This window comes from Petaurus breviceps, unplaced genomic scaffold (genome assembly GCF_028583685.1).
Source record: "Petaurus breviceps papuanus isolate PSGF00001 unplaced genomic scaffold, PetGlider_PUasm1.0 379, whole genome shotgun sequence".
NCBI classification, from domain to species: domain Eukaryota; kingdom Metazoa; phylum Chordata; class Mammalia; order Diprotodontia; family Petauridae; genus Petaurus; species Petaurus breviceps.
In genome coordinates this window covers 1,092,463-1,119,616 of record NW_027186303.1, presented here as the reverse complement: position 1 = coordinate 1,119,616, position 27,154 = coordinate 1,092,463, and the positions used below count along the sequence as shown (strand labels likewise).

Sequence of the window (27,154 nt, the reverse complement as noted above, 5' to 3'; positions counted from 1 at the left end):
GGGGGGGGGAGGGTAATATATAATTTTCAATTAAGTAAAAGGGTTTTTGACCAAAACTGAAGATACAATAAGGTGAATAAAATGTTAAAATCTCATACAACAGAAAGACAAAAAAGAGATAGGCTTCCTATATTTTTATTGTCAAAATTGGCACTTTCGAAAGAATTTAAAATCTTTTCCAATACCATTTAATGAAAAAGCTTCAGACCATCTTAGGCAAGACAATTTAACAGCCATGACCAATTTCCCGTTTTTCATGAAAATGCCACGTCACGTGGTTAGATATTTCCAATACTCACTTCTATAGCAGATATATGACAAAATCCAAAGACTGTATTTCCCTCCCCTTTAAATTAAAAACAAGACTATTGTAAAGCTACAATAGTTACATACTATAGTGGTATCTAATCACATGCTTTACATAGTTCTTGTGAAAATATAATTGATTCCTACTAATCCCTGATGCAAGGCACTTGTGAGCACCTGCAGGAGAATGTCCATGTAAACGGTAATACAGTACATCATTTTAAATAACAAAGAACAAAGATTTTTCACACAGTTTGACCTAAACTTAAGGGGAAAAAGGACAAAGTTTCCACCACAGCCCACAGCAAAAAAGAAAAAAAGCAAAAAAGCAGAATTAGATTCACAAGATAGATTTTTAAACAGCTATTACAAAGAGAGGGTTAAGTCACATGACTCCCTGAAAACAACAACTATAAACCATCATAAATATTTCATATTTTAAAAGCCACAGACTATCTGAATATAAAAGCACAATGTGTAAGAGCACTGAACTGGGGACTGGGACATCTGGGTTCTCGTCCTACTTTTGCCGTTAACACTCACCCTCACTGGGCCTCGGTTTCCCCACTAAAAAATTAGGGAGCTGAACTAGGAGACCTCTCCAAGGTCCCTTCCAGCTCTGACTTTCCATGATTTTAGCATTCTGACCAGGTCAGAATTTCATAAAAGTGGCACTGATGAATGGGTGTAACACCCACAAGATGAAGTGATCATGGGTCCTTGTAGCACCAAGGAGACTGTATGCTAGAAAATCACAAGATACAATCCAAATACCTTTCTCATGGACCCTAACCAATGGACATGATGAGATGAGTTATGGTGGAGAAAGGGAATGAAAACAACTGGCTTATTGGTTAGGACCAGCAGGGGAAATCACATTCTACTAGACACCACATTTTACGCACGTTTCAAGTATGAAAAGCACCTATATGAACTTCCTCAAAACGACATTTTGAGCAACCCCTCGCTCCATCACTCACCACACGGAGAGCAGAGGCAGGCACCCAGACAGAGAGGTCGTCATTGCCTCCCAACTACACACCTCTGCTCTTCCTCACAAGTAAAAATCTGCCAAGTGACAAATGAACCACTGAAAACTCGGTTTTCCACACCTGCCCACATTCCCTAGAGCTGACTTGTGTGCATGCAGGCTCCAGGTCTGCTGTGGAGGGAAGGTGGCTGGCTCCGACCTGAGGCCTGGATCCAAGTGGCTTCCTTACCAAGAAATGCCGACCGCTGGCCACAAGGGGAAGGGGCCACTCTGGGGGAAAGGAATGATTTAAGACTCCCCATCAGATTAAAAATCCCCAAGTCCCAAAACACATGCTCCACAGACATCAGGTGAGGAGTTTCATGTCCACATGTGAACTGTGACACATTTTTGTGTCTATACCCGTGACAATCATGCACAGAATGTGCTTTTCAGGCATAAAAGGACTCTGGAATTTCTTGCCATACATAGATTTAAGAAAGGAGTATAAATATACAGGCTGTTTAAAAAGAAATACAGACTACAAGCAACTCCCAAAACAAATAATTTCTTCAAATATGCAACTACAGTTTGTAAAAAACTGTAAACGATGGCATACATTAAATATAAAAACTCACATACAAAAGGATCTACATTTGCTTTCAAACTACCTAGCTCATAAAGTTGATCCTACCACACAAATGGGCTACCAGAAAATAATGAGAGGAGTAAAGTTCTATGAAGATGCCACAGTTGGTGAACTGAGGCACCCTTCCAGACAGCTGCATTAAAACTGCAGTGTGTAAGAAGAGCTTCAAAGGCCGTCCTCACACACAGCCACCTTCCTGCTCTGGGCTTCCAAAGGGACTGAAGGAAGGCAGGATCTGATCTGTGAAGGACTGAGTCATCCACTGATCACCTATAATGTCGCCGAAGGTTGGTTCTCCAACTAAAGCTGTGTTACTTGCTCCTAGGCAGAAAAGAAATTCACTGTTAGCTTATTCTATCTAAAAGACTGAGATGATAAAACTGAAGGCTTTTAAAGGGGAATGGGGAACAATAGCCAAAAGATTTCCGGGAATGGAATTTATCTAAAAATTGTTCAGGGTAGGAAATCATTAAAGTGTCAAGGGGGTTATTTTGAATTACAGTAACTGAAAAGAAATCTTTTTTCCTCTTAATTACACATTAAGACATTTGCCTCTGCCATCACTAACCCAATCATTTACAGTAACACAGGAACAAGAGGATTCCTGGAGGAGAAACCCCCTCCATCAACACAAAGTGTAGCCCATCTAAGATGTACTAAACAAGTGCTAGGGGGTCTGCCTGAGACCCAGAGGTAGGTGACACCTCAAGGGTCACAGAGCTAGGAAGTGTGTGGTATGTATGCATGGATGTTTGTATGTGTATGTGTGTGGGGGGGTGTGTGAGAGTATACTATATGCCCCTATATTCTTCACCATGGTAAGAATGACATCATCATCACAGCCTAGGCAAACAGTAAAATCATTCCATGACCCAGTAAGAGCAGCGTTCCTCTACCTGTCCCGTCCAAAGAGAATGGACAGGGCGGCTCCACATCACACGCCCTTTCACAGTAAGCGCCTCCATAAGCTGCTTCGTAGCCTGGATCATATTTTTCTTCCTTAACAGCCATCTTCTTTGCATCCTCTGTAAGAAGAAAAATAAATTAAAACTCCTTCTGAACATCAGCTGGAAAATGGTCACTCATGGAAGTTTAATGTTAAAACGGTTACTCGGTAATTCACTTCTGCAGGTAACCACAGAGCATTTGTGATAACCTCAAACATCTTTTCCCATAATGGTAATTTGGGGGCAGAATCCAAATGTGCTACTTTATAATCACAGGGAAGAAGTAACTTCAAAGATATCTGGTACTTATTTTTAAAGCACATTAGAAGGTTTCTCTGTCCCAACCCCACTCCTACCCACCACATTAAAAAACAAAAACCAACAACAATCTCTAAGATAGAGGTTCTTGTCCTCAAATGCATGAACATGTTTTTAAAAAATATATTTTAATAACAGTATTTTACTATACTTGGTTTATTTTGTAACCTATATATTCCACTTCATGCATTAAAAAAACCCCAAACCATTACTGTGAGGGGTCCTTAGGCTTCATGAGAAAGCAATGATTCCAAAATCCAATGATGATGCTTTAGGGGCATCTGGAAGATCTGAAAACATGGAAGGGATGGGGGGAGGGGTCAGGGAAGGCCTGGCCTGAGGGGACGAGTAAGAGACAAAACCTTCTTCTCTAACACAAATGGTTCGTGTCAAATGCCCCTTACAGGAGTGTTGGCATAATGGAAGCCCCACTGTCTCTGCCTTCCTGCACAAGGCTGCACAGCAGTAACATACCTTGGGCAAGCTGCAAGTCGAATGTGTACTGCACCTCCTGAATGTCTGAGCTGGGCACAATGCCTTTCAACTGGTCTCTCAAGTCTCTCAGTTTGATATAATAATGAACTTTATCTTGGGCCCGCGGGAACTGAGCACACCTTGCGCTGGAGGATGGCATGACGTAGCAGAGCTACAAGGGCAGACAAGGAGAAGTTTGAGAAGAACCCGAAGTAGGCCGACTCCCAAGCCCAGTGGCTCCCAACCCCAACCTATAGGGCCCAGGGTGTCCTGGCTCCTAGACAGGTGTGCCTGCCCTAAAGCAAAAGCAGATCCACCAAGGGAGTACTTATTATCGCCCTACTGTGGCCCATGGAAAAAGCTAGGTAGAAGGAGTAGAGACACAAAAGGCAAATAGCGAGAGACAGAGACAGAGACAGAGAGAGAGACAGACAGACAGACAGAGACAGAGACAGAGAGACAGACAGAGACACACACACACAGACAGAGAGAGAGACAGAGATGGGGGGGAGGGGTGCATGTATATGTGTGTGTGTGTGTGTTTACACACACCCACTGAAAAGGTAAAGGTAGCTGGGAGTGAAGAACACTGACTGTTAAATAAAGTAAATTAGGCATTTCTCTGCAAATAGATCACAAAATTAACCTAACATATATAAAAAGGAATCCAATATTAATTAAATTCATTGACTAAGGGCAGGCTTATAATTATGTATTTGTTTGATCTGAGGTGTCCTTCATTTTGACACTGAAAACAGGGACCAGGTTTTATTTGTAGTTCTATCTTCCCTTGACAGAACTAGGTGGTGCCATAGGGCCAGTCTGGAGTCAGGAAGACTCATCTTCCTAAATTCAAACCCGGCCTCAGACACTTCCTAGCTGTGTGACTCTGGTCAAGTCTGAATGCTGTTTGCCTCAGTTTCCTCATCTACGAAACTAGCTAGAGAAGAAAATGGTAAATCATTCCAGTATCTTTGCCAAGAAAGCCCCAAATGGGGTCACAGAGAGCCAGACACAACTAAAAACTACTGAACAAATATTTTCCTTGAATACTGCACTGCAGAGTATAAGCCTGATGAAAATTTGCAGAATAAATGAATTTATAAAATAAAACTATTTGGAACTAGCATCATAATTCCCCCCTCATTTAAAAAAATACATTTCTATTATCCAAATAATTTTGCCTTTTTTTTTTTACTACCTTGTCATTAAGAGAATATGCTTAAATTTTACAAGTATATTTCAATCTTTTTGATTGCAATCTTCTGATTACACTTAATCAGACCCAATTCATTTGTCTAACACTGTTAGGCAAATGTTTACATTCGTAGACAAAGTTCAAAAGTCTTCAATTAAATAGATACTATTCAGCAAAATAAACAAAATGCATTTATCATGTGGCCCAATTATGGGCCAAACTGTTTATCTCCTAAAAGAATGGTTTCTACAAAATATGAATGTGATTTACATTTGGTGTCACTGTAGTACATCTGTCTACTTTTCCTTTTAAAGAGATTAGACCACTATGCTATTTTTCTTATCATCAAATACCATAAGCTAGAGGAAAGAGAAAAGCTAACCTGACTAAAAATCTTTCATTTCCATCCATAATTAGTTTGCTAACAAATGCAGTTTGGGGAACTTACAGTTTCTGTGTCTGGGACCTTATGGGGCTGAAGTCCAAATTCCAACTTCTTAACTTTTACTCCAAAAACTTCTTTGCTAAAAATTTCATAAATACCTAAAATGAAACAAAGCAATACTGACATGCAGAATTTTGGAAAACAACATCAACAAGAACAAAAGATCAGCTTGGGTACAAAGAAAAAAATCTTACATTTTCCATTGAAAACTGCTATTCGAGGTTGGTATTTCTGTAATTTCTGCACCAAAATGCGTCCTCCTTCTCGAAACTCTTTGCTGAAATGGAATAAGAAAACAGTCAAGAGATGACTATGTAATACAATAATAGATCATCTTGGCAAATCTTCAGAATTAAAAAAAATAACCAGTTAAGAGCATCCTAATTTTGTAACAACAGAGACAACACACAAACAAGATGGAAAGTGGAGGACAACCAGAGAAATGTGGCCCACAAGATTTATCTTTTACAGCATTAGAAATCGTTGTTTACTGCCCTACCTTGAAAGATCCTTGCTGCCAGGGGTGGTCCTTTCAACCATATTTGTAAAGCCAATACCATACTTTCCTGGTAAAGTATGGTCATCCATATGATTTAACTGGACCTCACTCAGCCCAGACATAAAGAGACACTTCCCTATAACAAGAGTAGGGAAAAAAAATAAGGTATGATTTTAACTTCAAGATGACAGGTTTACTGGGATAAGAACAATTTATATTGTCTGTTCTACATTCCACTCTTCAGAAGATATAACAAGAAAACAAAAACATAAAAACAAATCACTAAACCCCTTCTTAGTAAGAAGAAGAATGCTACATGCAGATCATTGCAAGATAGTAAGAGCAGAATATCCTTTTTCACTAACTACCACTCAAAGGACAGGCAAGCCAGTCAGGCCCTGAGAGGGAGAGGAAGAGGCTGCACATGCTAGGCAAGTTGAGACGGCACCAGTAGCTCCCTGGCCCAGACCTTGATGGTGATAGCCCAGGACCCTGATCCCAAGAGCCATGGGAATGGTAGTACCCCATGGCCCACCAGACCTACTTCCAGTTCAGCCCCTGGTGCCATCATCAAAGAGAGAAATCATTGTGAAGAAGGGGCCACCTTCCTCATGGCCAAAAGTAACATTTGCTAAAGAATTGTCTGAGAGGTGCAAGAGCCCTGGGAGTGACAGCAGCCCCTGACCAGGTCCTGCTTCAAGCCCTGCCCCCCAGCCATCCCCATCAAGTGCCAACCAACTGCCACCCTGAGGGTAGGCATGCTGGCCCAACTGAGGGCACAAGGCACTCTGCAGGAAAGACAGGAGGTTGCATGTGCAGCAAAGTCAAACCATCAATAAAGCCTTGACCACCATCTCCTTTCAGACCCCAGTGGAAAAAGCCCAGGACTTTGACCCCAAGAGCCTTGGAAATATCGATGCTTCCAGCCTGGTGCCTTCAGCCATGAAACATCCTGTGGAGATGCGGTCTGGAGAATGCTTCTCCTGGGGCTACAGCCATAGAAGACCCAGAAAAGAAAGCTTTAACCACCAAAGTCCTGTGTTCTACATCAGAAATGGATGAGAAATGATATTAGAGAAGAGGTCTGACCATCTACTTCCTTTTTCTCCCCTCCACTTAATAGTATTTCAGGGTTTTTTTTCCCCAATTACAAATAAAAACAGTTTTCAACATTCATTTTTATAAGATTTTAAGTTCCAAATTTTTCTTCTTCGTTCTCCAAGACAGCAAGCAATCTGATAGAGGCTATACACATACAATCATATGAATCACGTTTCCATATTAGTCATGTTATGAATGAAGAATCAGAACCAAAGGGAAAAACCACAAGAAAACAAAAACAAAAAAATCAACAACAAAAAGTGAAAATTGTATGCTCCAATCTACATCCAGACACCACTGTTCTGCTCTGGATGTGGACAGCATTTTCCATCATGAGTCTTTTGGAATTCTGAACATCTACCCTCCCACTGCCATAAGGAGCATGGGACCCTCCATCTGCCTTGTAGCTGAAACCTTCCATATGTGTTGTGTCCCCATTTATAAAGTGAGCTCCTGGAAAGCAGGAACTGTCTGACTTTTCTGTTTGTATCCCAGCACTTAGGGGAGTGCAAACACTTAATAATTGCTGGTACTCATTCAATCAAATAAACCAGAAGCTCTAACAAACAGAAGCGTTTTACAAGGAGAAACTTTTGTAATATAATTGAAAACTAGACTGGCTGGCTTCTAAGCTTCCTTTCCATTCTAGGCTTCTATGAATCTGAGATGATCAGAATTCTTCACATTTGAGATTTTATAAAATCACATCCTAGGATCCAGTACCTTAAATAGATCCTAATATTTTGACTACTGGATGACGAGATGGACACCAGTGTGTTTCTACTTTGTGGCATCATATTTCTTGGTAGAATATTACAGAGCTCGCAGTTAATGCCCTGTGACTAGAGTGTCAACCATGAGTATGGACCAGCTGAGCTAAACAGGTCTTTGGTAACCACTCAAATACTAAGTAATTATATGTTTGGAAATGTGGTGGCCTAACTCAGCTGATTATTAGGTTCCTTTCATGTTAATAGATGATATCACCATCTCCCCCCAAAATACCCAGAGATAAAGGCAAATCAGATCATAGGACACATGTGTAGTCCTTGGGTAAGAAGAAAGAGCATCCAAACTTGTAATTTTATTACTTTAGAGGTGGGCTATCCCAGGTCCTGCCCTGCCTCCTAAGTGTGTGATGACAGGCAAGTCACTTAATCCTTCTGCACTGCCGGGATCTCTACAAGGCTCTGAGGGAGTTCTCTAAACCCAACGAAACGTCAAGTACAAGATCTCTGTGAAGGAATTCTGATAGGAGACCATGACTGTACTTCTTCCTACTAAGCTGCCGTCCTGATTCCAGCCTAGATCTGCCCCTCTGAAAAGAGACTGAGGCACAAATCTGTTACACACTTTGCTTTTACTCACAGTGAGAATGCCAACATGAACACGGGTACTCTAATTAACTCTTTGGTCACTGGACAGAACAATGCATTAAGAGTAAGTATCCAATGAAAATCGTTCTTGGTAGACATCCTAAGGACTACCTGGCTTTTAGCGCCCTTTGCCCTACTTTTCTGCTAGGGTGGGGATCCTCAGGACTAGGCTGGTTTGTATTTTTACCAATTTTATGGCTTACCAAAGCCCCCAAATTCATCATGCGGTGACCTCCTGCTAGTGATGAGTCCCTTTACATTAATCAGGCTGCTATGTGACAGCAAACACAACCCCTCAGGGGGTTAATCTTTTCTAGCCTGGTAGAACTGGCCTACTGATGCAGTCTTATAAACCGCAGTGACAACACCATGCCAGACTAAGGCAAGAAAAAAATAACCTACTGAAAAGTTAATGACACTTAATGATAAAATCTTAGTATGAGAACAACTTACAGAAATGGTTTCCAGGTCCTGGGTAATGATGCCCTTTGTAAGCTGCCATGAGTCCTGGGTTTATGCCAATCTAGAGAGCAAGACAGATCAAATTACAAAGTTACTAACATATGATCTATTGGGGAAAAAAAGGGTTTTCAACCCTTCATTTCCAAAGTTAATTTATTAAAAGACAAATTTAAGTAAATGTGATTAACAATATATGCTTTTAAATAATTTCTTAGTCTTAGTTTGAGAAAATATTTTCATTTTTGGGGGGGAGAGGGGAAGTCAAGGCAATTGGGGTTAAGTGACTTGCCCAAGGTCATACAGCTAGTAAATGTGTCAAGTGTTTGAGGCTGGATTTGAACTCAGATCCTTCTGACTCCAGGCCCAGTGCTCTATTCACTGTGCCACCTAGCTGCCCCAATAATTTCATTTTAGAAAGAAAATCTGTTGTGCTAAATTATTTTTTCAATCTGGATCAATTACATCACACACCTCTCAGCTAAAGTCCAACTCAAACAGAAATAGAAGTCATAGGTAAGGAATACCTGAAATGTAATGTCATCTATTGTGTTTTATTTTGTTAAACATTTCCTAATTACTATTTTAATCTGGTTAGGGCACACTGTGGAGTGTTGTGGGAAAAGTGCCTGACACCTCCGACTCAAAGGTTAACCCTAAATGCAAGATTTTAGAGATCTTTTAAAAAAAAATACTAAAAGCATTTAAATCAAAATTTGAATTAAAAAGCATGAAAAACTCAAATTTCTGTACAATCCAGCACAGAAGAGTTCAAAAGAATGATGACCAGAATTCAGTGCTCTTTTGTAAGAAGTGGCATGATTTATTGGGAAAGAGCACTGGATGCGGCATCAGAAGACCCTAGTTCAAATCCTGTCTTTGACTTTGTGATAGTAATGGCAATTAAAGATTCCCCTGTATTGGCTTGGTTTTCAAATTGATTGTGTTAAAACCCAGAGCTTCTTAATCCCACCTGTGGGATGGACTTTTTGATGTGAAAAGAAAGTCCTGAACTGGGAGGAGCTGGTGACGTAGATTTGGAGAGACAAGAGAGAGGCGGAAGATCTTTTTGGAAGCAGCACCTCGTGGAGAGAGAGAGACTAAGAGAATTGCTGGTGGCCGCTTTGAATTGCCCTGGACTTTTGAGACCTGCCCCCTGAGCTGCCAAGGACTGAGGAGACATGGCTGTTTTGCTGGTACTTTGTCTGTCTGTTTTGATGTTGTTTTGCCAGATTTGTCCACTGGTGAAAGACAGTCCTTTTGTTGAAGAAGTCCTGGAACCTGGCATTTGGTTAAGAAGCCCTGAGACTGTCCTGCAGACAGAGAGTGAATACTGTCCACTGGTGAGGGACAGTGCTGTTGTTGCAGGGGTCTGGAGACTGTCCTGCAGACAGAATGAATACTGTCCACTGGTGAAGGACAGTGCTGTTGTTGCAGGGGTCTGGGAGCCTTTCTGTTGGTTCAGAAGCCCTGAAGAAGGATTTTCTTGTTGTATGTTTACAGAAATCCTGGGAGAGGGCTTTGCTAATGTGTTCAGGGGTTCTAGGACTGTTCTACAGGACAGTCTCCAGACCCCTGCAACAACAGCACTGTCCCTCACCAGTGGACAGTATTCACTCTCTGTCTGCAGGACAGTCTCAGGGCTTCTTAGCGAACAGCCAGGTTCCAGGACTTCTTCAACAAAAGGACTGTCTTTCACCAGTGGACAAATCTGGCAAAACAACATCAAAACAGACAGACAAAGTACCAGCAAAACAGCCAGGTCTCAAAAGTCCAGGGCAATTCAAAGCGGCCACCAGCAATTCTCTTAGTCTCTCTCTCTCTCCACGAGGTGCTGCTTCCAAAAAGATCTTCCGCCTCTCTCTTGTCTCTCCAAATCTACGTCACCAGCTCCTCCCAGTTCAGGACTTTCTTTTCACATCAAAAAGTCCATCCCACAGGTGGGATTAAGAAGCTCTGGGTTTTAACACAATCAATTTGAAAACCAAGCCAATACAGGGGAATCTTTAATTGCCATTACTATCACAGACGTCAACTGGGGGAACTTGGACATATCACTCACTGAGCCTCAGTTCTCTTGTCTGTAAAATGGTGAAAACCTCACAGGTTTTTCTTGTGGAGAAAAAGTACCATAAAGTACTACAGAAATATGAGCCAAAAATAGTACTACACACTAGTATATCACATTTTGTAACATTTTTTCTATATGTTCACAAAATCCCAACTCAAATACTCTGTCAAAGACTAAAATCAAATTATAGGAAGAAAATGAAGAAATGGAGCCAGGAACACTTAACACTGGGTCCGGTTCAATGAGCAGCCATTACTTCATGACTCAATGCCTGTCCCACTTGTGCTGTTCTTACCTTTTGACCAACTTACTTAAAATGTAAGGAATAAGATTGTCAGGAACATATTAGGAAATGTGGTCGAAAGGTGGTGCATAGAGCAGGGCAAGAAAGCAAAAACAGAAGGGGAATGAGACCAAGGGGGAGCTGTCTGCATAACTTTTGTTAATAGCTATGTTTTGTTCTCTTTATCTTTTAGCTCTTAGCAGTACAACTTTTTCTCAGAAGGAAAACTGGACATTAAGAGCTGAATGGCCTCTTGCAATGTAACCTTCATTGGCTCAGAAGCTGTATTTATAATCCCCAAAAGGGACACTTGGAAATGAATCTTTCCATTAAAGTACAGGAGCATCTCAAAAGAGGTCTGTAGAGTATGGATAATCCACTTTAAAAACTCAAGTCTGCTATGAAAAGTTTTATGCAGATGTCAACTTACAATGACAATGTCCAGGTTGAAAGCCAAAATATCAGGCAGGGTCTTGGTCAGAAGTTCAGCTTCTGTGACCCCATTAAAACGATCCACTTTCCTTTTCACTTTGAAAGTGTCTGTAATTTTTTCTTGTTTCCCCTTGGATTTTGCTGCTCTGGGGGCTCTAGCGGGTTTTTTCGGCTCTGGCTTTTTTGGCTCCGACGATCTGGTTCTTCTTTTTCTCCCCTTTTCTTCTGAAACATTGGAATTATTTAGGTTGTAGACATCTGACATTTCCATCACGGATGTATGATATTCAGTGCTCACCATATACAGGATCTTCATTAAGTCCTTATGTACTTTAAAACATCAGTAACTCAAGCTAGAGGTCTAATAAAAAGAATCTATAAATAGTACTTAGGAGCCAACACAGTGAAGTTCAGCACAATCACATCATACAACTATATACACACAAGGATGGAGAAGTCTGGAGAGTGAGGAGTGAGGCAGGAGTAAAGTGAGCATGGCCTGGGCCTCCTCATGCAATGGTGGTCTGGGCAAGGAACTCAATTCACCAATCTGGAGGAACTCTCAGATTTCAGTGGGTCCCATTCCTTCCAAATCTGTTTATTTTGAATATATGCTGAATTTTTCTTATCTGTGAACAAGACGTATCTGGCCAATAAAACATAGGTTCCTGGAGGGTAAGGATGTCTCACTTCTGTACCTCTATCCCCAGAACCTCGCATAGTGCCTGGCATATAAGAGGCATTTGATTGGTTCACAGTAATAAACATGAATCTTCAAGAAAATATTTTATTTGATCCAATATACATGATAGGAAAATAAGAAATACTTTAAAGAAAGATTTCCCTTCATAAAATTAATTTTTCAAAAAATTGTCATGCCTTAAGTTAGTAGGCTAATTCACTTCTATGGAACAATATCTCCTTTCCCAATAATGGCAGAAAAATGTGGTGTTACTCTAATAAACTGATAGTCTATAAGGCAAGTAAGCTACTGTAGATTCTATGAAAAACTTGGAACTAAGATTTTTCCTCAAGTCAATATTCAAAATGTATTACTTTAATATATTTGTGAGCTCAAAGATGCAAATTGCAAACTGTCCGTGCCACCCTATCCTTTGTGATTCTTCAAAATTCATCTATCACATCTCTTTTTACTGTTGTTTTAGTTTCAACCATGACTGCAATTCTTGCTACTTTTTACATTTATCTAGAGCACAATGGATTTTATTTTAGCCATGTTTTTCAAGTTTGTACATATGTCACCTGCATTTCTCATGTGCAGCAAATGGTTGGGTTCTGTTTTCTAACCTAGTCCGGCATGCTTCTGTTTTATGGGTAAATTTAACCTATTTAAATTCAAAAGTTAAAATTATTCACAATATGTAAGATTATATAGATGCAGAGTTGGAAGACATTTTAGGAATTAAACAGTCATATAATCTAACCTCTTCCTTACACATATGAGGAGACTGAGGCCCTGGGGGGAGTTAAATGACTTGCCCAAGGTCACCCTAGAAATAAATTGCATACTTGGGCTTTGGACTCACGTCCTTTAACTCTTAAATTCAGTGTTCTTTTTACTGTACCATATTGCCTAAGAATAGAACTGTCCTAGGAAATCCAGCATCCAGATCTCTACTAAAGTTCTCCAAAGCCTAGGGCTCAATCTCTGCAAAGGCATACCAGTTTTTTTTTTTTAATTGATACCTCCAAATTCTATTATATTACTTTTTTTTTCAATTGGTATTAGCTTCCTGTGATTTATTTTGCCTGAAACAACTGAATCCTAGTCTATCATTTCTCTTGCCCAGGCCAGAGAAGAATATATACAGTTCAGGAATTTATAAATAACATGCCTGATATATTTCTTTTGTTCTAAACCTGTGATTTCACAGATATTGTGGTAATTCCTTCTAGCAATACAGATCAACAAATGTTCTGCCATCCTGTAGTCTCAGAAAATTTCTTGGTATACCAAGGGTTTAGGAGACTTGCCCAGTGTCACTCACTCAATATGTATCAGAAGCAGGACTTGAATCTAGGCTTTTCTAACTCTGAGGTCAGCTCTCTAGCTATTGTACCATGCTTTAGTTTAATTTTCAAGTGTTTTTAAAAATGCTTAATTACTACATTTGTAGCCATTAAAGTATAGATGGCAAAATGCTCCTGCCTTTAGCTTAATTTGATATAATCTACAAAGCAAAAGATAACTGCATTTGAGAATATAATTTCAAAAACGTGACCTTAAATTACAGCCATATTCTAAAAGGCCACAGGGTGGAGATATTGTTCCCAGACAGAACTTTATTTTTCCCTCTAGAAAATGAAACAGGATACTATCCTCTTACTTTCCAGAGCAGAAAGTAAAAGTTTTTTCTCACTAAAAAATGAGGAAAATAAAGTATTTCAAGAACAAACTTTTAGTAATCATTAAAATACTTTGTATGCAAAATTACATATGATGTAAAATAAAACTGTATATAATGTTTTAGGCTAAATTATTATTGCCACATGATGTCAGGTTTGGAAAGATCACAGATTTAGAATTAGAAGAGACATGAGCAGCCATCAAGCCTAATTGCCCTTTTCACAGATGAGGAAACCAGATTACAGGGAGAGGCTAAGCAATGCCCCCAGGGTTACACAGCCTGGACTGGAATCTTGGAGAGTGTCAAGTTCAACTCATTCCTGGACAAAAATCCTCTCTGCCAAAGACCTCACCAGTGGCCCCCCATTTTTGCCTTTGCTTAGAGGCCTCAAGACAGCAGGATCCTGCTGCTGTCCCACTTCTGAAGTGCTGTTATTGTTATTGTTAAAATTATTAGAATAATAGGTTATTGTTAGAAAGTTTACCCTTATGTTAAGTCCAAATTTGCCTCTTTGGAACTACTGCCACATTCGATCCCTCTTCCACGTGAGAGCTCTTTAAACACTGGGAGACCGTGAGCTCTGTGCTCTACACCAAGCACCACCAGCTCTTTGAACAGAAAGTCAAGACCCTTTTACCACTCTGCTTCTCATTCTCTGGACACTCTCCAGCTCATAAGCATCTTCTTTAAAATATATTTCTCCTTTTAGAAACAGGATTGTATTATCTGATGTAGCTACTGAACAGAGTACTAGGTTCCATTTTTAATGTAAAAAGCAAAAGGGAGGAGTAATATGTCTTTCCAAATAATAAAATTAAAAAACCCAAAATACATACATCTAAATCAAGTTCAGGTGTGTTGGGTTTTTTTTTTTTTTTTAAATCCACGTTGGCTGTTGACTGATTTTTTCTCTTAAGAACCAGTGGCTTTGTTAAAAAAAAAAAGTCCTTCACTCCTGTACTAAAATTTAACTTAAAAAAGAGCTTAGAATAGAAATCCATTAGATCTTAGTACTGGATCCTTACTAATGCTTATTGGTTATGTTTTTTTTTACCTGAGTGGTGAACTAGCTGGTTAGTCTGAGATGTGCTGGTACAAAGTTTTCTGTTTTTAAATTTACCCAAAAATTGGATTAGGACAGATTGGCACACATACCACTTTCCTTAAAAATCATACTGCCAGTGTATATAGTCAAATTCATCTTGATAGTCTGATCTCTACTTTCATTCACGCTGTTTACAAATCCCACTTTTAAGAAATTTAAAATGTTTTTCAGTTTAAAAGTGCATTCTGGAGCACTGTGAGGTATAAAATGGATCATTTTAATTACATTAAGTTAGAAAGTTTTTATACAAATAAAACCAACATAACCAAGATTAGAAAGAAAATGGAGAGAATGGGGCGGCCAGGTAACACAGCAAGTAAGAGCACCGGCCCCAGTGTTGGGATGACCTGGGGATCAAATCCGGGCTCAGATACTTAGCACCACACCCAGAAATAACTGGCTGTGTAACCCCGAGCAAGTTACTTAACCCCAATTGCTTTAAAAAAAAAAAAAAAAGAAAGAAAACAGAAAATTGGAAGAAAACTTTATGGATAGCTTCTTGGATAAGTCTTATAGATCAAATATATATAGAACTTTGTCAAATTTTTAAGAATTTGAGTCATTCCACAATTGACAAATGATCAAAGGATAAGAACAGGCAGTTTTTTGATAAAGAAATCAAAACTATATCAAGTAATATCAACAAATTCTTTAAATCACTATTGACTAGAGAAATGCAAATTAAAAACACTTTTAGACATCATCTTATCAGGCTGACTAAAATAATAGAAGGGGAAAGTGACAAATATTAGAGATGTGGAAAAATTGGGACACTACTTCATTGTTGGTGGAACTGTGAACTGATCCAACCCTTTCGGAGAGCAATGTGCAATCATGCTCAAAGAGTTATAAAGGTATGCATACCCTTTAACCTAACAACACCACTATTAGGTTTGTTTCCCAAGGAGATTAGAGAAAAAATAAAAAAACAAACAAACAAAAAAAACCTTTTATGTTCTAAAATATTTATAGCAGCTGTCTTTGTGATGGCAAAGAACTAGAAATTGAGAGGATGCCCATCAATTGGGGACTGGCTGAACAAGCTGTAGTATGTGATTGTGATGAAATATTATGATGCTGTAAGAAATAATGAGATGGTTAATTTAATTAAAACATAGAAAACTTTCATGAAATAACGAAGAGTGAAATGAGTAGAACCAAGGGAACACTGTGCACAATAATGTAATATTATTCTAACAACAACTTTGAATGACTGTTATTTTGCATATTACAAATATTCAAACTAATTACAAAGAACCTATGAAGCAAGATGCTATCCATATCCAGAGAACTGTTAAATAGAAGTATGTATAGTATAGTTGTGTGTGTGTGTGTAATGGTGGGGGGGGAGGAAAAGAAAAAAGTACACAGCAAAGAAGAAAACTTGGAAGTACAGAAAATGTAGAGCAGCTTTAAAAAAGATGTGCAGTATTTATTACATAATATTTTTTAAAAAGTCAACTGCAAAGTGGAAATACATGGTTTTATAATGAATCCTGTTGTGTTGTGTACATGGAAATGTTCTTTTTTTGGTCTTTTTGTCTTTAAATTAAAAATGAATTTAAAAAAAGAAAAAAGTGAATTCTGGGAAGTAAAGAATCAGACGAAATTGGTCTGCTGAAGTTAAGCTCTAAGAACTTTTTTTAAAAGCTTCTTTTGCCACCATGTAACTTTCTTTATACAGTAATAAATTCACCAAAAACTGTCACAAACAATTAAATAAATAAAAATCTGGTTATTTTTTTATACTACACAACCATGATTTAATATTGCACTCAAATTTTTAGCCATACATCACTTAAATATTCTGCATCAAGTCTGAAAGAAAACTATTATGAAGTTATGAAAAAATGTCCTATTAAAGACAAACAGGATAAAGTACACATATAAAGATCAATCAACTACAAGTTTTCTAGAGGTAAAAAAGGCTGGTTAATTAAAATCTCACTTAATCTATCAACTAATCTAAAACTACCTTGAATAGGTTCCGGGTCAAAGACTGGGACTGGAATTTCTGGCAGAGCTGGTAGTTCATTCATAAATTCCATGTTGGGAGCTGCAGTCATCATTGGATAGTATGGAAACTGGTAAAATGCTTGAAATTGCTCAAAAAAGTATCTTAAAAAAGAAAAAGTGAATAAGAGAACATATTTTCATTATAATATTCCAAATTATTTTATTAAATAAGAAATTATAGCAAGATGCTATTGTGTAACCAGAATTTATACCTTTGTTTCAATAAGAGTATTTATGGGATATGGAAATGGTCTTCTAGAGATATCAGAATCCCATAGTTGGAAAGACCCAAAAGTTAACAGCCACATGCCTTCAAAAAAAGCTGTTTACAATTCAAGGCAGATCTGATCGCCTACCATAATATTAAAGATGTTTATAACCTCTCTTCAACATTCAATCTGTTTCAATATTTACTCATACTAGCAGAAAAAAATGTTCTGATGAATGATATAATAGGTTATGATAAAATCACTTAAAGTCTCACACATTTAATTTCTTTTTTCAATATGTTCTATATAAATGATTAAAATTAAAAAACAGAACTATAAACAACTGCTGTTAATGCTCCTAGGCTTAGTTAGCTGTTCAACTGTGTGATGATAGTAACACACCTCTACTTCAGGGTCATCTTTCTAGTAGCTAATAGACCTCTGAAGGTTGAATCTGAAAAAACCAAAGAGACTGACAGTGAACAGATGTTTATTAACAAGAGCTGCTTAAAATACATTTATAACCACTGAGGGTGATACCATGGAAAGGAATGACCACTCTTCCCAAAATATCCCAATTTACTCTTGGAGGTTGCTGGCACAGGTGTGCCCCATTTAAGAAAATGTGGAAAAAGAAAATTCAAACTTAAGAATGATTTAACTAAGAAATAATTATTCATGTAATTAAATTATCATTAATTTTACAAAAGAGTTCATAACTTCAAGGTTCTTTCAACTGAGGTCTTCCTAAAGTTCACTTAACAATTTACATGACGGTAAACAAAAAGGCTGGGTTCAAGAAATTTGAAGATAAAGTTTTAAATATGTTAACTTTCCCCATATTTTTCTTCTATTATTTTATTTTACATATATTTTATTCAGGCCTTTTTGTCTTTGTATCAAATATATATATATATTTGATTCTCACATCCAGACCGAACCTTGTGACAAAGAAAACACAATAAAGCAAAAACATCCAATAGTGACTTCATCTGACAATGAAAACAACATTCCCCTCCCATCTCTCTGACATGAGAAAGGACACATATTTCATTACCTACTCTCTGGGACTATTACTGGTTGTTCAATTAGTCATTATGTTATAAATATAAGTGATATTTTCACATACCCCATTCTATAGGTGCTCCAATATAAGCACTGCGTAGTTTTCATTTGGAGGAAATATGCAGATCCTACTGTTAAGTGAACTTTAATGATTTACAGAAAGCATTCTGAACAGTGCTGACATTCACACAATGTTAAGAGATGAAGAGAAAGGCCCCAGGATAGAAAGATTTAGGGATCTCTCATTATGGGTAAAAGATGTATTCTTAACCAAACAAAAGATAGAGGCAATTACAAAAGATACAACAGATAACTTTGATTAGTTGAAACTGAAAAGCTTCTGCAAAGACATTAATGCATCTAGAATAAGAAGAAAAGTGATTGAATGGGAAAAATTCTTTTTATCAAATTTCTCTGATAAATTTATTTCTATCTTAGTACCTAAGATAGAAAAATTATAATTATCACACACGAATATAAAAAGTTTAATAACCATTCCCCAATAGAAAAATGCTCAAAGGATATGACCAGTTTTTAAAAGAACTGCAAAGTATTCACAACCACATGAAAGAATGCTCCAAATCACTAATAATAAGAGAAATACAAATCAAAACAACCCTAAGGTTTTATCGCATAATTTGAAAACTGACAAAGACAAAAAATGGAGAGTCAAATGCTCGACAGGCTGTGGGAAGAAAGGCACACTAATACATTGTTGGTGGAGCTGTGAAATGGCACAACCATTTTATAAAGCAATCTGGAATTATGTAAATAAAGAAACTTAAAATGTCTATACCATTTGAACTCCATTAAGTGGACTTATACCCCAGGAAAACCACTGATAAGAAAAAAGTTCCCATATACTCCAAAATATTTTATAGTAGCACTTTTTGTGAAAACTAAGGAATGGAAACAATTTGGAAATGGCTAAACAAATTGTGGTAAGCGTAATGAAATATTACTGTGCTACAAGAAATGATGTATGTGATGCATAGGGAGAAGCATGGAATTAAATCAGCAGAGCCAAGAAAACATCTCCCCAGTAACTACAACAAAACAAATGGAAAGAACAGTTGGCCACATGTCAGGAAATCAAAACTCAATGTATCAAAAGGATAAAGCTCAAGCAGAACTTAAGTGAAAAGAAATGAGAAGTAACTTCCAACCTAACCCTTTGTGGAGATGGGAGGTACACAAGTGTGACAATGCACAGGTTTTTGGACTTTTTCAATGTATCTATAAATTGTGTTGGTTTGCCCCCCTCTGTAAAAAGATACTATTGATCATATGGGATGGCTCTCTGGGAGAGGGAAGGGAAGAGATACATGAGATAGATGCAATGTAAGAAACAGGAAATATCGATAAAAACTTATTTGAAAAAAAGATTTATGGGAGGACAGATGAAGGTCATGCAGGATGAGTATGGTATGTGCTGCAGGAGAAAATGAGGATGAAGATGGTTTCTGATCAACACTGCCAGGGAAAGCCCTCACATTAGGTGAGGACTGAATATGCCATTACTGCCCAACAATTCTTGCACAAGCTCCCCAGAGAACCAACCCAGAACATCTGGGTCTACCACAGACACTCAAAACTTCTGTTGCTTTAAGGTTTACCAAGCCTTTCCTCACAATGATCCTTCGTAGTACATAGTACATTATCCCCAGTCTGCAGGTATGACTGATGGGTCAGGGAGAAGTGCTGTGTCCAGGGCAAACCAATGTTAAAGATTAGAGTTGGGATCTGAACTCAGACCAGCTCATTCTTGATGAGCTTCCCACCTCACCATTGCCTTCTACATTCATCCTCCATCTTGAGGTTTCAGCTCGGGTCAACGGAAACCGTGCTGGATCCGGGCTAAAATACCGTCTCTGCTATTTACTACTTGTACAAATCAAAGCAAGTCAGTCAGTCAAAGTATCTAAGACTCAGTTTCCTCAAGTGCAGAATGAGAAGACTGGATGAGATGAGGTCCCTTGTGGCTCTAGAGGTGGAATTCTCTTTTGATATCTTTTATGTCACCTGTCTGGAAAAACACTCCATAAAGCAATGATTTTAAAATAAATTTAAAATTTAGGCTATTCCTAAAGCAGAAGGAGGACTGACCACCTCCCCTCACCAGATCAAACTGCACTGCCTGACACTCAGTCTTTTCCAATCTGACTCCAATCAGTCCTTTAAGGGCCAACGTAAAACAAATCCCTTCCCCCACTTTACAGTACAGCCTGGATCCAACATTGCAACTCTCCTCACAGGGCCTTTGCAGAAACTGTGCCCCACACCTCGGGGGGCCTTCACTACCTTTGAGGCTCAGCTTAAGTGCTACCTCCTATACATGGAGTCCCCAAAGTCTCAAAGCTGTTTTCTTTATTAAAAGCTTTAAGGGCACCCTACAGGTAAGTCCTTTCCTGATCAGTCAATAAGCATTTATTAAGGGCCCATTATATGCCAGGTACAGTGTTAAGTGCTAGGGGAAACAAAGGCAAAAGCCAGTCCCTGTCCTTAAGGGGCTCACAACTGAATGGGAGAGACAAGATGTACACGAATATTTACAAACAAGCTATAAAGAGGATAAATAATTAATATTTTGCAGAGGAAAGAATTAAGAGGACTTGGGAGTGGCTTCCTATAGAAGGTGAGGATTCTTGGCTGGGATTTTAAGGAGCCAGAGAAGCCAGGAGGCGGAGATGAGGGAGAGCACTGAATGCAGGAGAGACAGCCAGAGAAAATGCCAGGAGCCCAGAGGCGGGAGTTTCAGGGAAATGAAAAGAGGCCAGTGTCAAGTGGATCAAAGAATACACAAAAAATATAGGGGGTTAGTGCCTCTCCCTCCCACCTAATAACCCCTCCCAACTGCTTTGTAGGCACCTAGATAAGAGGGCAGCTAGGTGGGGAAGTGGGCATGGAGTCAGAAAGATCTGAGTTCAAATCCAGCCTCAAACACTTACTAGATGTGAGACCCTGGGTAAGTCACTTCACCCTGATTGCCTCCGTTTCCTCATCTACGAAATGAACTGGAGAAGGAAATGGCAAACTACGCCAGTATCTCTGCCAGGAAAACCCCAGATAGAGTCACAGAGATGTGGAGATGGCTCAAAAGACCAGCGTTCTCCTGTATTTACTCCTCTACTTACACATAATACCACCAACAATTTAACAATTTGACAGGCTGGTGGTGAGGCAGATAAGGCTCAAGCTGTGTCAGGGTTGGGTTCAAGTTCAATCTCAAGACAGTACTGGTGGCAGCCCCAGGAAGAGCCATTTAAACTCTAAGGGGCCTCAGACCCATTAGTCTACTGTCCCTTAAACTGCAGGTAAGGAGCCTTGGGTGGTGGAAGTTCCTTAACCCCCTCACACCAAAATCACAGGCCCCTCTAAGCTCTACCATGAAAACTATCATTCGTTCTGCTTTAAAAGTGCAAATGCTTTTCACTCAAGGTGTTCTTTTAGCTATTTAGGCCTAAAACAATGAAAGCTCAAAACATCAACCAGGCCTTACAACTACCATTATTTGATTTGATATCTCATCAATTCTCACAACACCCAGTGAAGTAGGTGCTGTTATCACTCCATTTGAAAAACAAATTAAGAAACTAATCAGAGAGAGGTAAGAGCCCTTGAAGGCAAGGACTGTTTTAGGTCAATAATCGTTTTTTTTTTTGGAGGGGAAAGGCAAGGCAATTGGGGTTAAGTGACTTGCCCAAGGTCACACAGCTAGTAAGTGTGTCAAGTGTCTGGGGCCAGATTAATAATCCTTTTTTAAACTTAAATTTAAAAGCTTCTTGTTGTCTGATCTTCTCCAACTCTTGGAGAAGACCCTGTGGACCATACTGTCCGTGGAATTTTCTTGGCAAAGACACGGGAGGGGTCTGCCATTTCCTTCTCCAGTGGATTAAGGCAAACAGAGGTTAATTGACTTGCCCTTTTTTTTTTTTTTTCCACACAGCTAGCATCTGAAGCCAAATTTGAACTCAGGTCTTCCTGACTCCAGGCCCACTGTGCACTGCCTCCAATTAAAACTTAAACGTTTTAAGGCTTAAGTTAAATTTTAGAAGCTTAAACTAAACTTAAAAGCTTAAATTAAATGTGAAAGCTTGAGTTAAGTTGAATGTAAAAGCTAAACTTGAATTTAAAAGCTTAAGCTAAATTAAATTTAAAACCTTAATTTTATTGAGAAGCTTAAATTTAATTAAAAAACAAAACAAAACAACAAAACTACGTACCGGGCACGGGGCTAAGAGCTGGAGACACAAAGAAACGCAAAACTGCTCCCTGCCCTCAAAGAGCTCGGAGTCTAATGGGGGAGACAACATGCAACGATTAGAGGCACGAGCCAGAGATCCGGGAACCGCAGGTGAGGGGCAGAGGGGGATGGGAAAAGCTTCCCACACAAGCTTTATTCCGTCTCCGCAACCTCCGGAGCCCAACTCAGGAGCTGACACCTAGTAGGTGCTTTAATAAAAGCTGGTTAAAAAAAAGGCGGGGGCGGGGGCGATGTGACCAGACGCCAACATTCCGTGGGGGAAGGGCCAGGCGTCTGCGCACGCGCGCCGCCTCCGCTTTTGTACCAGGATGCGGGGCATTTAAAGACCGGCTCCTGCGCATGCGCCCACTGAGGAGAGGCGGTGGGGATAATGGGGGGGGAAACGGGATGGAGGCGGGGGGGGGGGGGCAGTAGCCCTCCCCTCGCTGAGCCCCGACACGTACCTGCTTGGGTCCTCGGCTTCCATTCCCGGCCGCCCTTCCAGCCGGTGGTTCCTGCTCTTAACCAGTGAGCTGCGGATACCCTGCCGAAAGGGAGGGCGCCGTCACAGGCTGGAACGGATAAATGAATGGATGGATGTTTGGATGGAAGGAAAGAGACGACAAGCTCAGGCCAGAACCCAGAGCTTCTACTCCGCCTCCGAGAGCGCCCCGCCTCCTCTACTTCGCCGCTCCCCTCCGCTACCGTCAAACTCTCCACTCCTTCCTTCCGACACCTTACAGCCAATCCGAGAGCGGCTTATGTGACACGTGGTGCGAGAAGCCGGCCAATCGGTTTCCCTCTGGGATGGCCCGCCCAGTAGCTTTGCCTCAAGGGCTTTCGGGAGGGAGAAAAAAGGAAGGTGGGGAGGATGGAGTGTGGGCGTGACGTCAGCGTCTCTTAGCAACTCGGCGTTGGACCTGTTTGCTCTAGGGGTAAGCGAGGGGGGGAGCGAGAGAGGGAGGGTTGCTAGCTTAGCATGGAATACGCAGGCTGAAAAACGAGTATTTGGAGTTGCTAGCTAGGATCACGCAGTTATATAATTCAGAGCATTAAAGTAAAACCTCTACTTCACCAATGCCAAATTAAAAATAATCGTTGCAATTTATATAGTGTTAGATGGGACAGTGTAAAGAACGCTGGACCTGGAATCGAGAAAATGAGTTCAAAGCCGGCTTCTGACACTTAAAACTGAGTGCGCTAGTCTTTTAATCTTTGTCTGCCTCGGTTTACTCGTCTGTAAGATGGAGATAAAAATAGCACCTACCTCTCAGGGTTATGAGGATAGAATGGGATAATATTTGTAAATCGTACAAAGCAGTATATACTATAAATGTCAATTACAAGGGAAGAAACTGAGGCCCCCAAAAGGAATTCATAGGAACAGAGGTTCCTATAGAAAGGGTCATTAAAGAGGATATTTAATCCAAGAGGATTATTTTACAGTTCAGGAAACTGAGGACCAGAAAGGATAAATAACTTTTTTTTTAAGTTGTTAATTAATGCAACTGTTAGGATATTTGAAAGGTCCTGGGGAACAGAGGAGTAGCCTGTCATAGGCGTGGCATCCAGATCAGGTCATACCAGCCTCAGCTATGTTCTTTTTGAGAGGTTACAAGACTAGCTGATCAAGAGAATGCTATAGCTATAGTTTACCTAGTTTTGTTGTTGTTTAAATGTATGTTTACCATTTCTTTTTCTTTTTCTTTTCAAATGCTTTATTAACTTCTGATTTAAATCATTCATTTCTGCCAGATTTTGAGTTACAAATTTTCTCCCCGTTTTTCCCTTACCCACCCTCCCAAAAATAGCAGTCCCACAGGATATCCCCTCCTCCAATCTGCTCTCTCCCATATTTTCTCCCATACCCCTTTCGACTTTTCCAGTGGATCTCTAGGCCCCAGTGCCTGTATATCTTATTTCCCAATTATATGTAAAATAGTATTAATAATAGTATATATACATACATATTTGAATATTTGATTTTAAAACTTTGAATTTCAGATTCATTCCCTTCCTCCCTTGTCACCCACCCTTACTGGGAAGATAAGCAGTTCAGTAAAGGATGTACATGTGTGGCTAATGCAAAACAATAACATAGTAGATACATTGTAAAAGACTGACTATATTTCCCTCCCTCCTATCCCACTTCCCACTTGTTCTAATCTCTACTTTGATCCCACTCCTTTTCAAAAGTGAGTGCTTCAAACTTCCCTCCCCCCAGCCTGTCCTCCCTTCCATCATCCCCCCTGTCATCCCCTTCCTCCCCACTCTCCTGTAGGGTGAGATACCCTATTTAGTGTGTATTTCCCTCCCTCCTCAAGCCAGATTCAATGGGAATAAGGTTGACCCATTCCCTTTTGCCTTCCTATTCTTCCCCTCCATTGTAACCATTTCCCCTTGCCTCTTCTGTATGAGATAATTTACCCCATTCTGTCTCTCCCCATCTCCTCTCATTATATTCCTCTCACCTCTTAATTTCACCTTTTAAGTATCATCCCTTCCTGTTAAATTGGTCCTGTGCCCTCTATCTATGTATACCTGTAAACATATATACACACATTCACATATGTATTCATATGCCCATATACCCTCATATTTAGATATATATATATATACATATATATATATATTTCTGTTCCCTTCAACTACTGAGAAAAGTTTCATAAGATACAATTATTGTTTTTCCATGTAGGCATGTTAATAGTTCAACTTTGATAAGCTCCTTATGATTTCTTTTCCCTGTTTACCTTCTCATGCTTCTCTTGCTTCTTGTTTCTGAATGTCAAATTTTCTATTCAGCTCTGTTTTTTTTTTTCAGCAAGAATGCTTGAAAGTCCTCTATTCCACTGAATGACCATATTTTCCCCTGAAACATGATACTCAGTTTTGCTGGGTAGGTGACTCTTGGTTTTAATCCCAGCTCCTTTGACCTCTGGAATATCATATTCCAAGACCTTCAATCCCTCAGTGTAGAAGCTGCCAGATCCTGGGTTATTCTGATTGTGTTTCCACAATATTCAAATTGTTTCTTCCTGGCTGCTTGTAATATTCTCTCCTTGATCTGGGAATTCCGGAAACTGGCTATAATATTCCTAGGAGTTTTCTTTTTGGGATCTTTTTCAGGAGGTGATCAGTGGATTCTTTCAACCTCTATTTTGCCCTCTGATTCTAAAACATCAGGGCAGTTTTCTTTTGAGAACTTCCTGGAGGATGATTTCTAGGTTCTTACTTTGATCATGGCTTTCAGGTTGTCCAATAATTTTAAAATTCTCTCTCCTGGATCTATTTTCCAGGTCAGTGGTTTTTCCCATGAGATATTTCACATTGCCTTCTATTCTTTCATTTGTTTGGATCTGTTTAACAGCATCTTGAGTTCTCATAAAGTCATTAGCTTCCATTTGCTCCAGTCTAATTCTGAAGCAATGATTCTCCTCATTGAGCTTTTGAGATTCTTTCTCCATCTGGCAAATTTGGCTTTTTAAGGCAGTCTTCTCCTCATTGCCTTTTTGAGCCTCTTTTGCCATTTGAGTCAGTCTGTTTTTTAAAGTGTTATTTTCCTCAGTCAGGCTGTTGACTCTCATTTCATAATTTTCTTGCATCATTCTCATTTCTCTTCCCAATTTTTCCTCCACTTCTCTTATCTGCTTCTTAAGGTCCTCTATGGCCTGTAACCAGCTTGTATTTTCCTTTGAAGCTTTTGGTGCAGGAGTTCTGACTTCACTGTCTTCCTCCTATTCCATGCTTTGGTCCTTTTTGTCCCCCAAATAGAAGTCTAATGTTGGAATCTTCTGTCTGCTTTGTTTCCTTTGCCTGGTCATGTTGCCCCTCAGTCACTTGACCCCTGGGCTTTTTGCCACAGTAGGACTCTGCCACCAGACAGGGGAGCTTTCGTCCTAAACGCTGGGGTTTTCTCAGTTGCCTGAGGTATTAGATGGGTGCCCTCTCTGAGGTATCCACATGCTCTGGCAAGCTGGACATACACCCCAGACTACAATCCAGATCCAAGCAGGTTAAAGCAAGAGCGATTACCCCTCAGACTGGTGCTTGGTCCCCCTACACTCTGCAGGCCAGGAGCTGAAGCTGCCACCTGGAGCTGGCTGGTTGTGCAGGTGTCTCTGCAGCTTCTCGCCCTGGGGGCAAAAGCCAGGCACTCCCACTTACTGGTCCCAAAGTCCAGACTGCACTGACCTCTCACTTTGTCCTTTGCATCTGTGTGATGATAAATCTGGAAATGGCCACAGCTGCTGCTGATCTGGAGTCCCTCTGGCCGAGGCTGTTCAGGCCCGCCCTGGGGCTAAAGCCTCTGCCGGGGGCTGGGCTGGCCCATTCCTGATGGGCTGCCGGGTTGTCCTCAGCAGGAGATTAGCTTCTCTGTGTAATTTTGTGGGTTCTGCAGCTCCAAAGTTTGTTTAGAGTCCCCTTTTTACATGGATTGGGGAAGGTGGAAGCAGGAGCAGCAGGAAGGTCCTGCTTCTACCTGTTTACCATTTCTGAAAAAAAAATTTTAGGTTCCAATTCTCTCTCTCTAGACCCTCTCCCACCCATTGATAAGGCAAGCAATATATCAATTACACATGTGAAATCATTAGCAAAGCATTTAATAATGTATCTCATTA

The 27,154-nt window shown here is 39.8% G+C and overlaps 1 protein-coding gene across 3 annotated transcripts; it reads right to left on the bottom strand.

Annotated features, from left to right (window-relative positions):
• Positions 1–119: 119 nt before the first annotated feature.
• On the bottom strand, positions 120–23,295 carry TDG (thymine DNA glycosylase). 3 transcript variants are annotated; one of them, XM_069099369.1, is made up of 11 exons: positions 23,000–23,282; positions 22,516–22,586; positions 16,978–17,120; positions 11,527–11,753; positions 8,737–8,806; positions 5,807–5,942; positions 5,502–5,584; positions 5,311–5,405; positions 3,665–3,836; positions 2,822–2,950; positions 120–2,246 (listed from the first exon to the last, which is right to left on the bottom strand). In XM_069099369.1, the coding sequence occupies exons 3-11, from the start codon at positions 17,069–17,071 to the stop codon at positions 2,104–2,106; spliced, it is 1,149 nt and encodes a 382-aa protein (XP_068955470.1). In that variant the 5' UTR covers positions 17,072–17,120; positions 22,516–22,586; positions 23,000–23,282; the 3' UTR covers positions 120–2,103. The 3 variants fall into 3 exon arrangements, with proteins under 3 accessions (XP_068955470.1, XP_068955469.1, XP_068955468.1); XM_069099368.1 differs by lacking the exon at positions 22,516–22,586 and having other exon boundaries at positions 11,527–11,750; positions 23,000–23,295; XM_069099367.1 differs by lacking the exon at positions 22,516–22,586 and having other exon boundaries at positions 23,000–23,286.
• Positions 23,296–27,154: the final 3,859 nt, after the last annotated feature.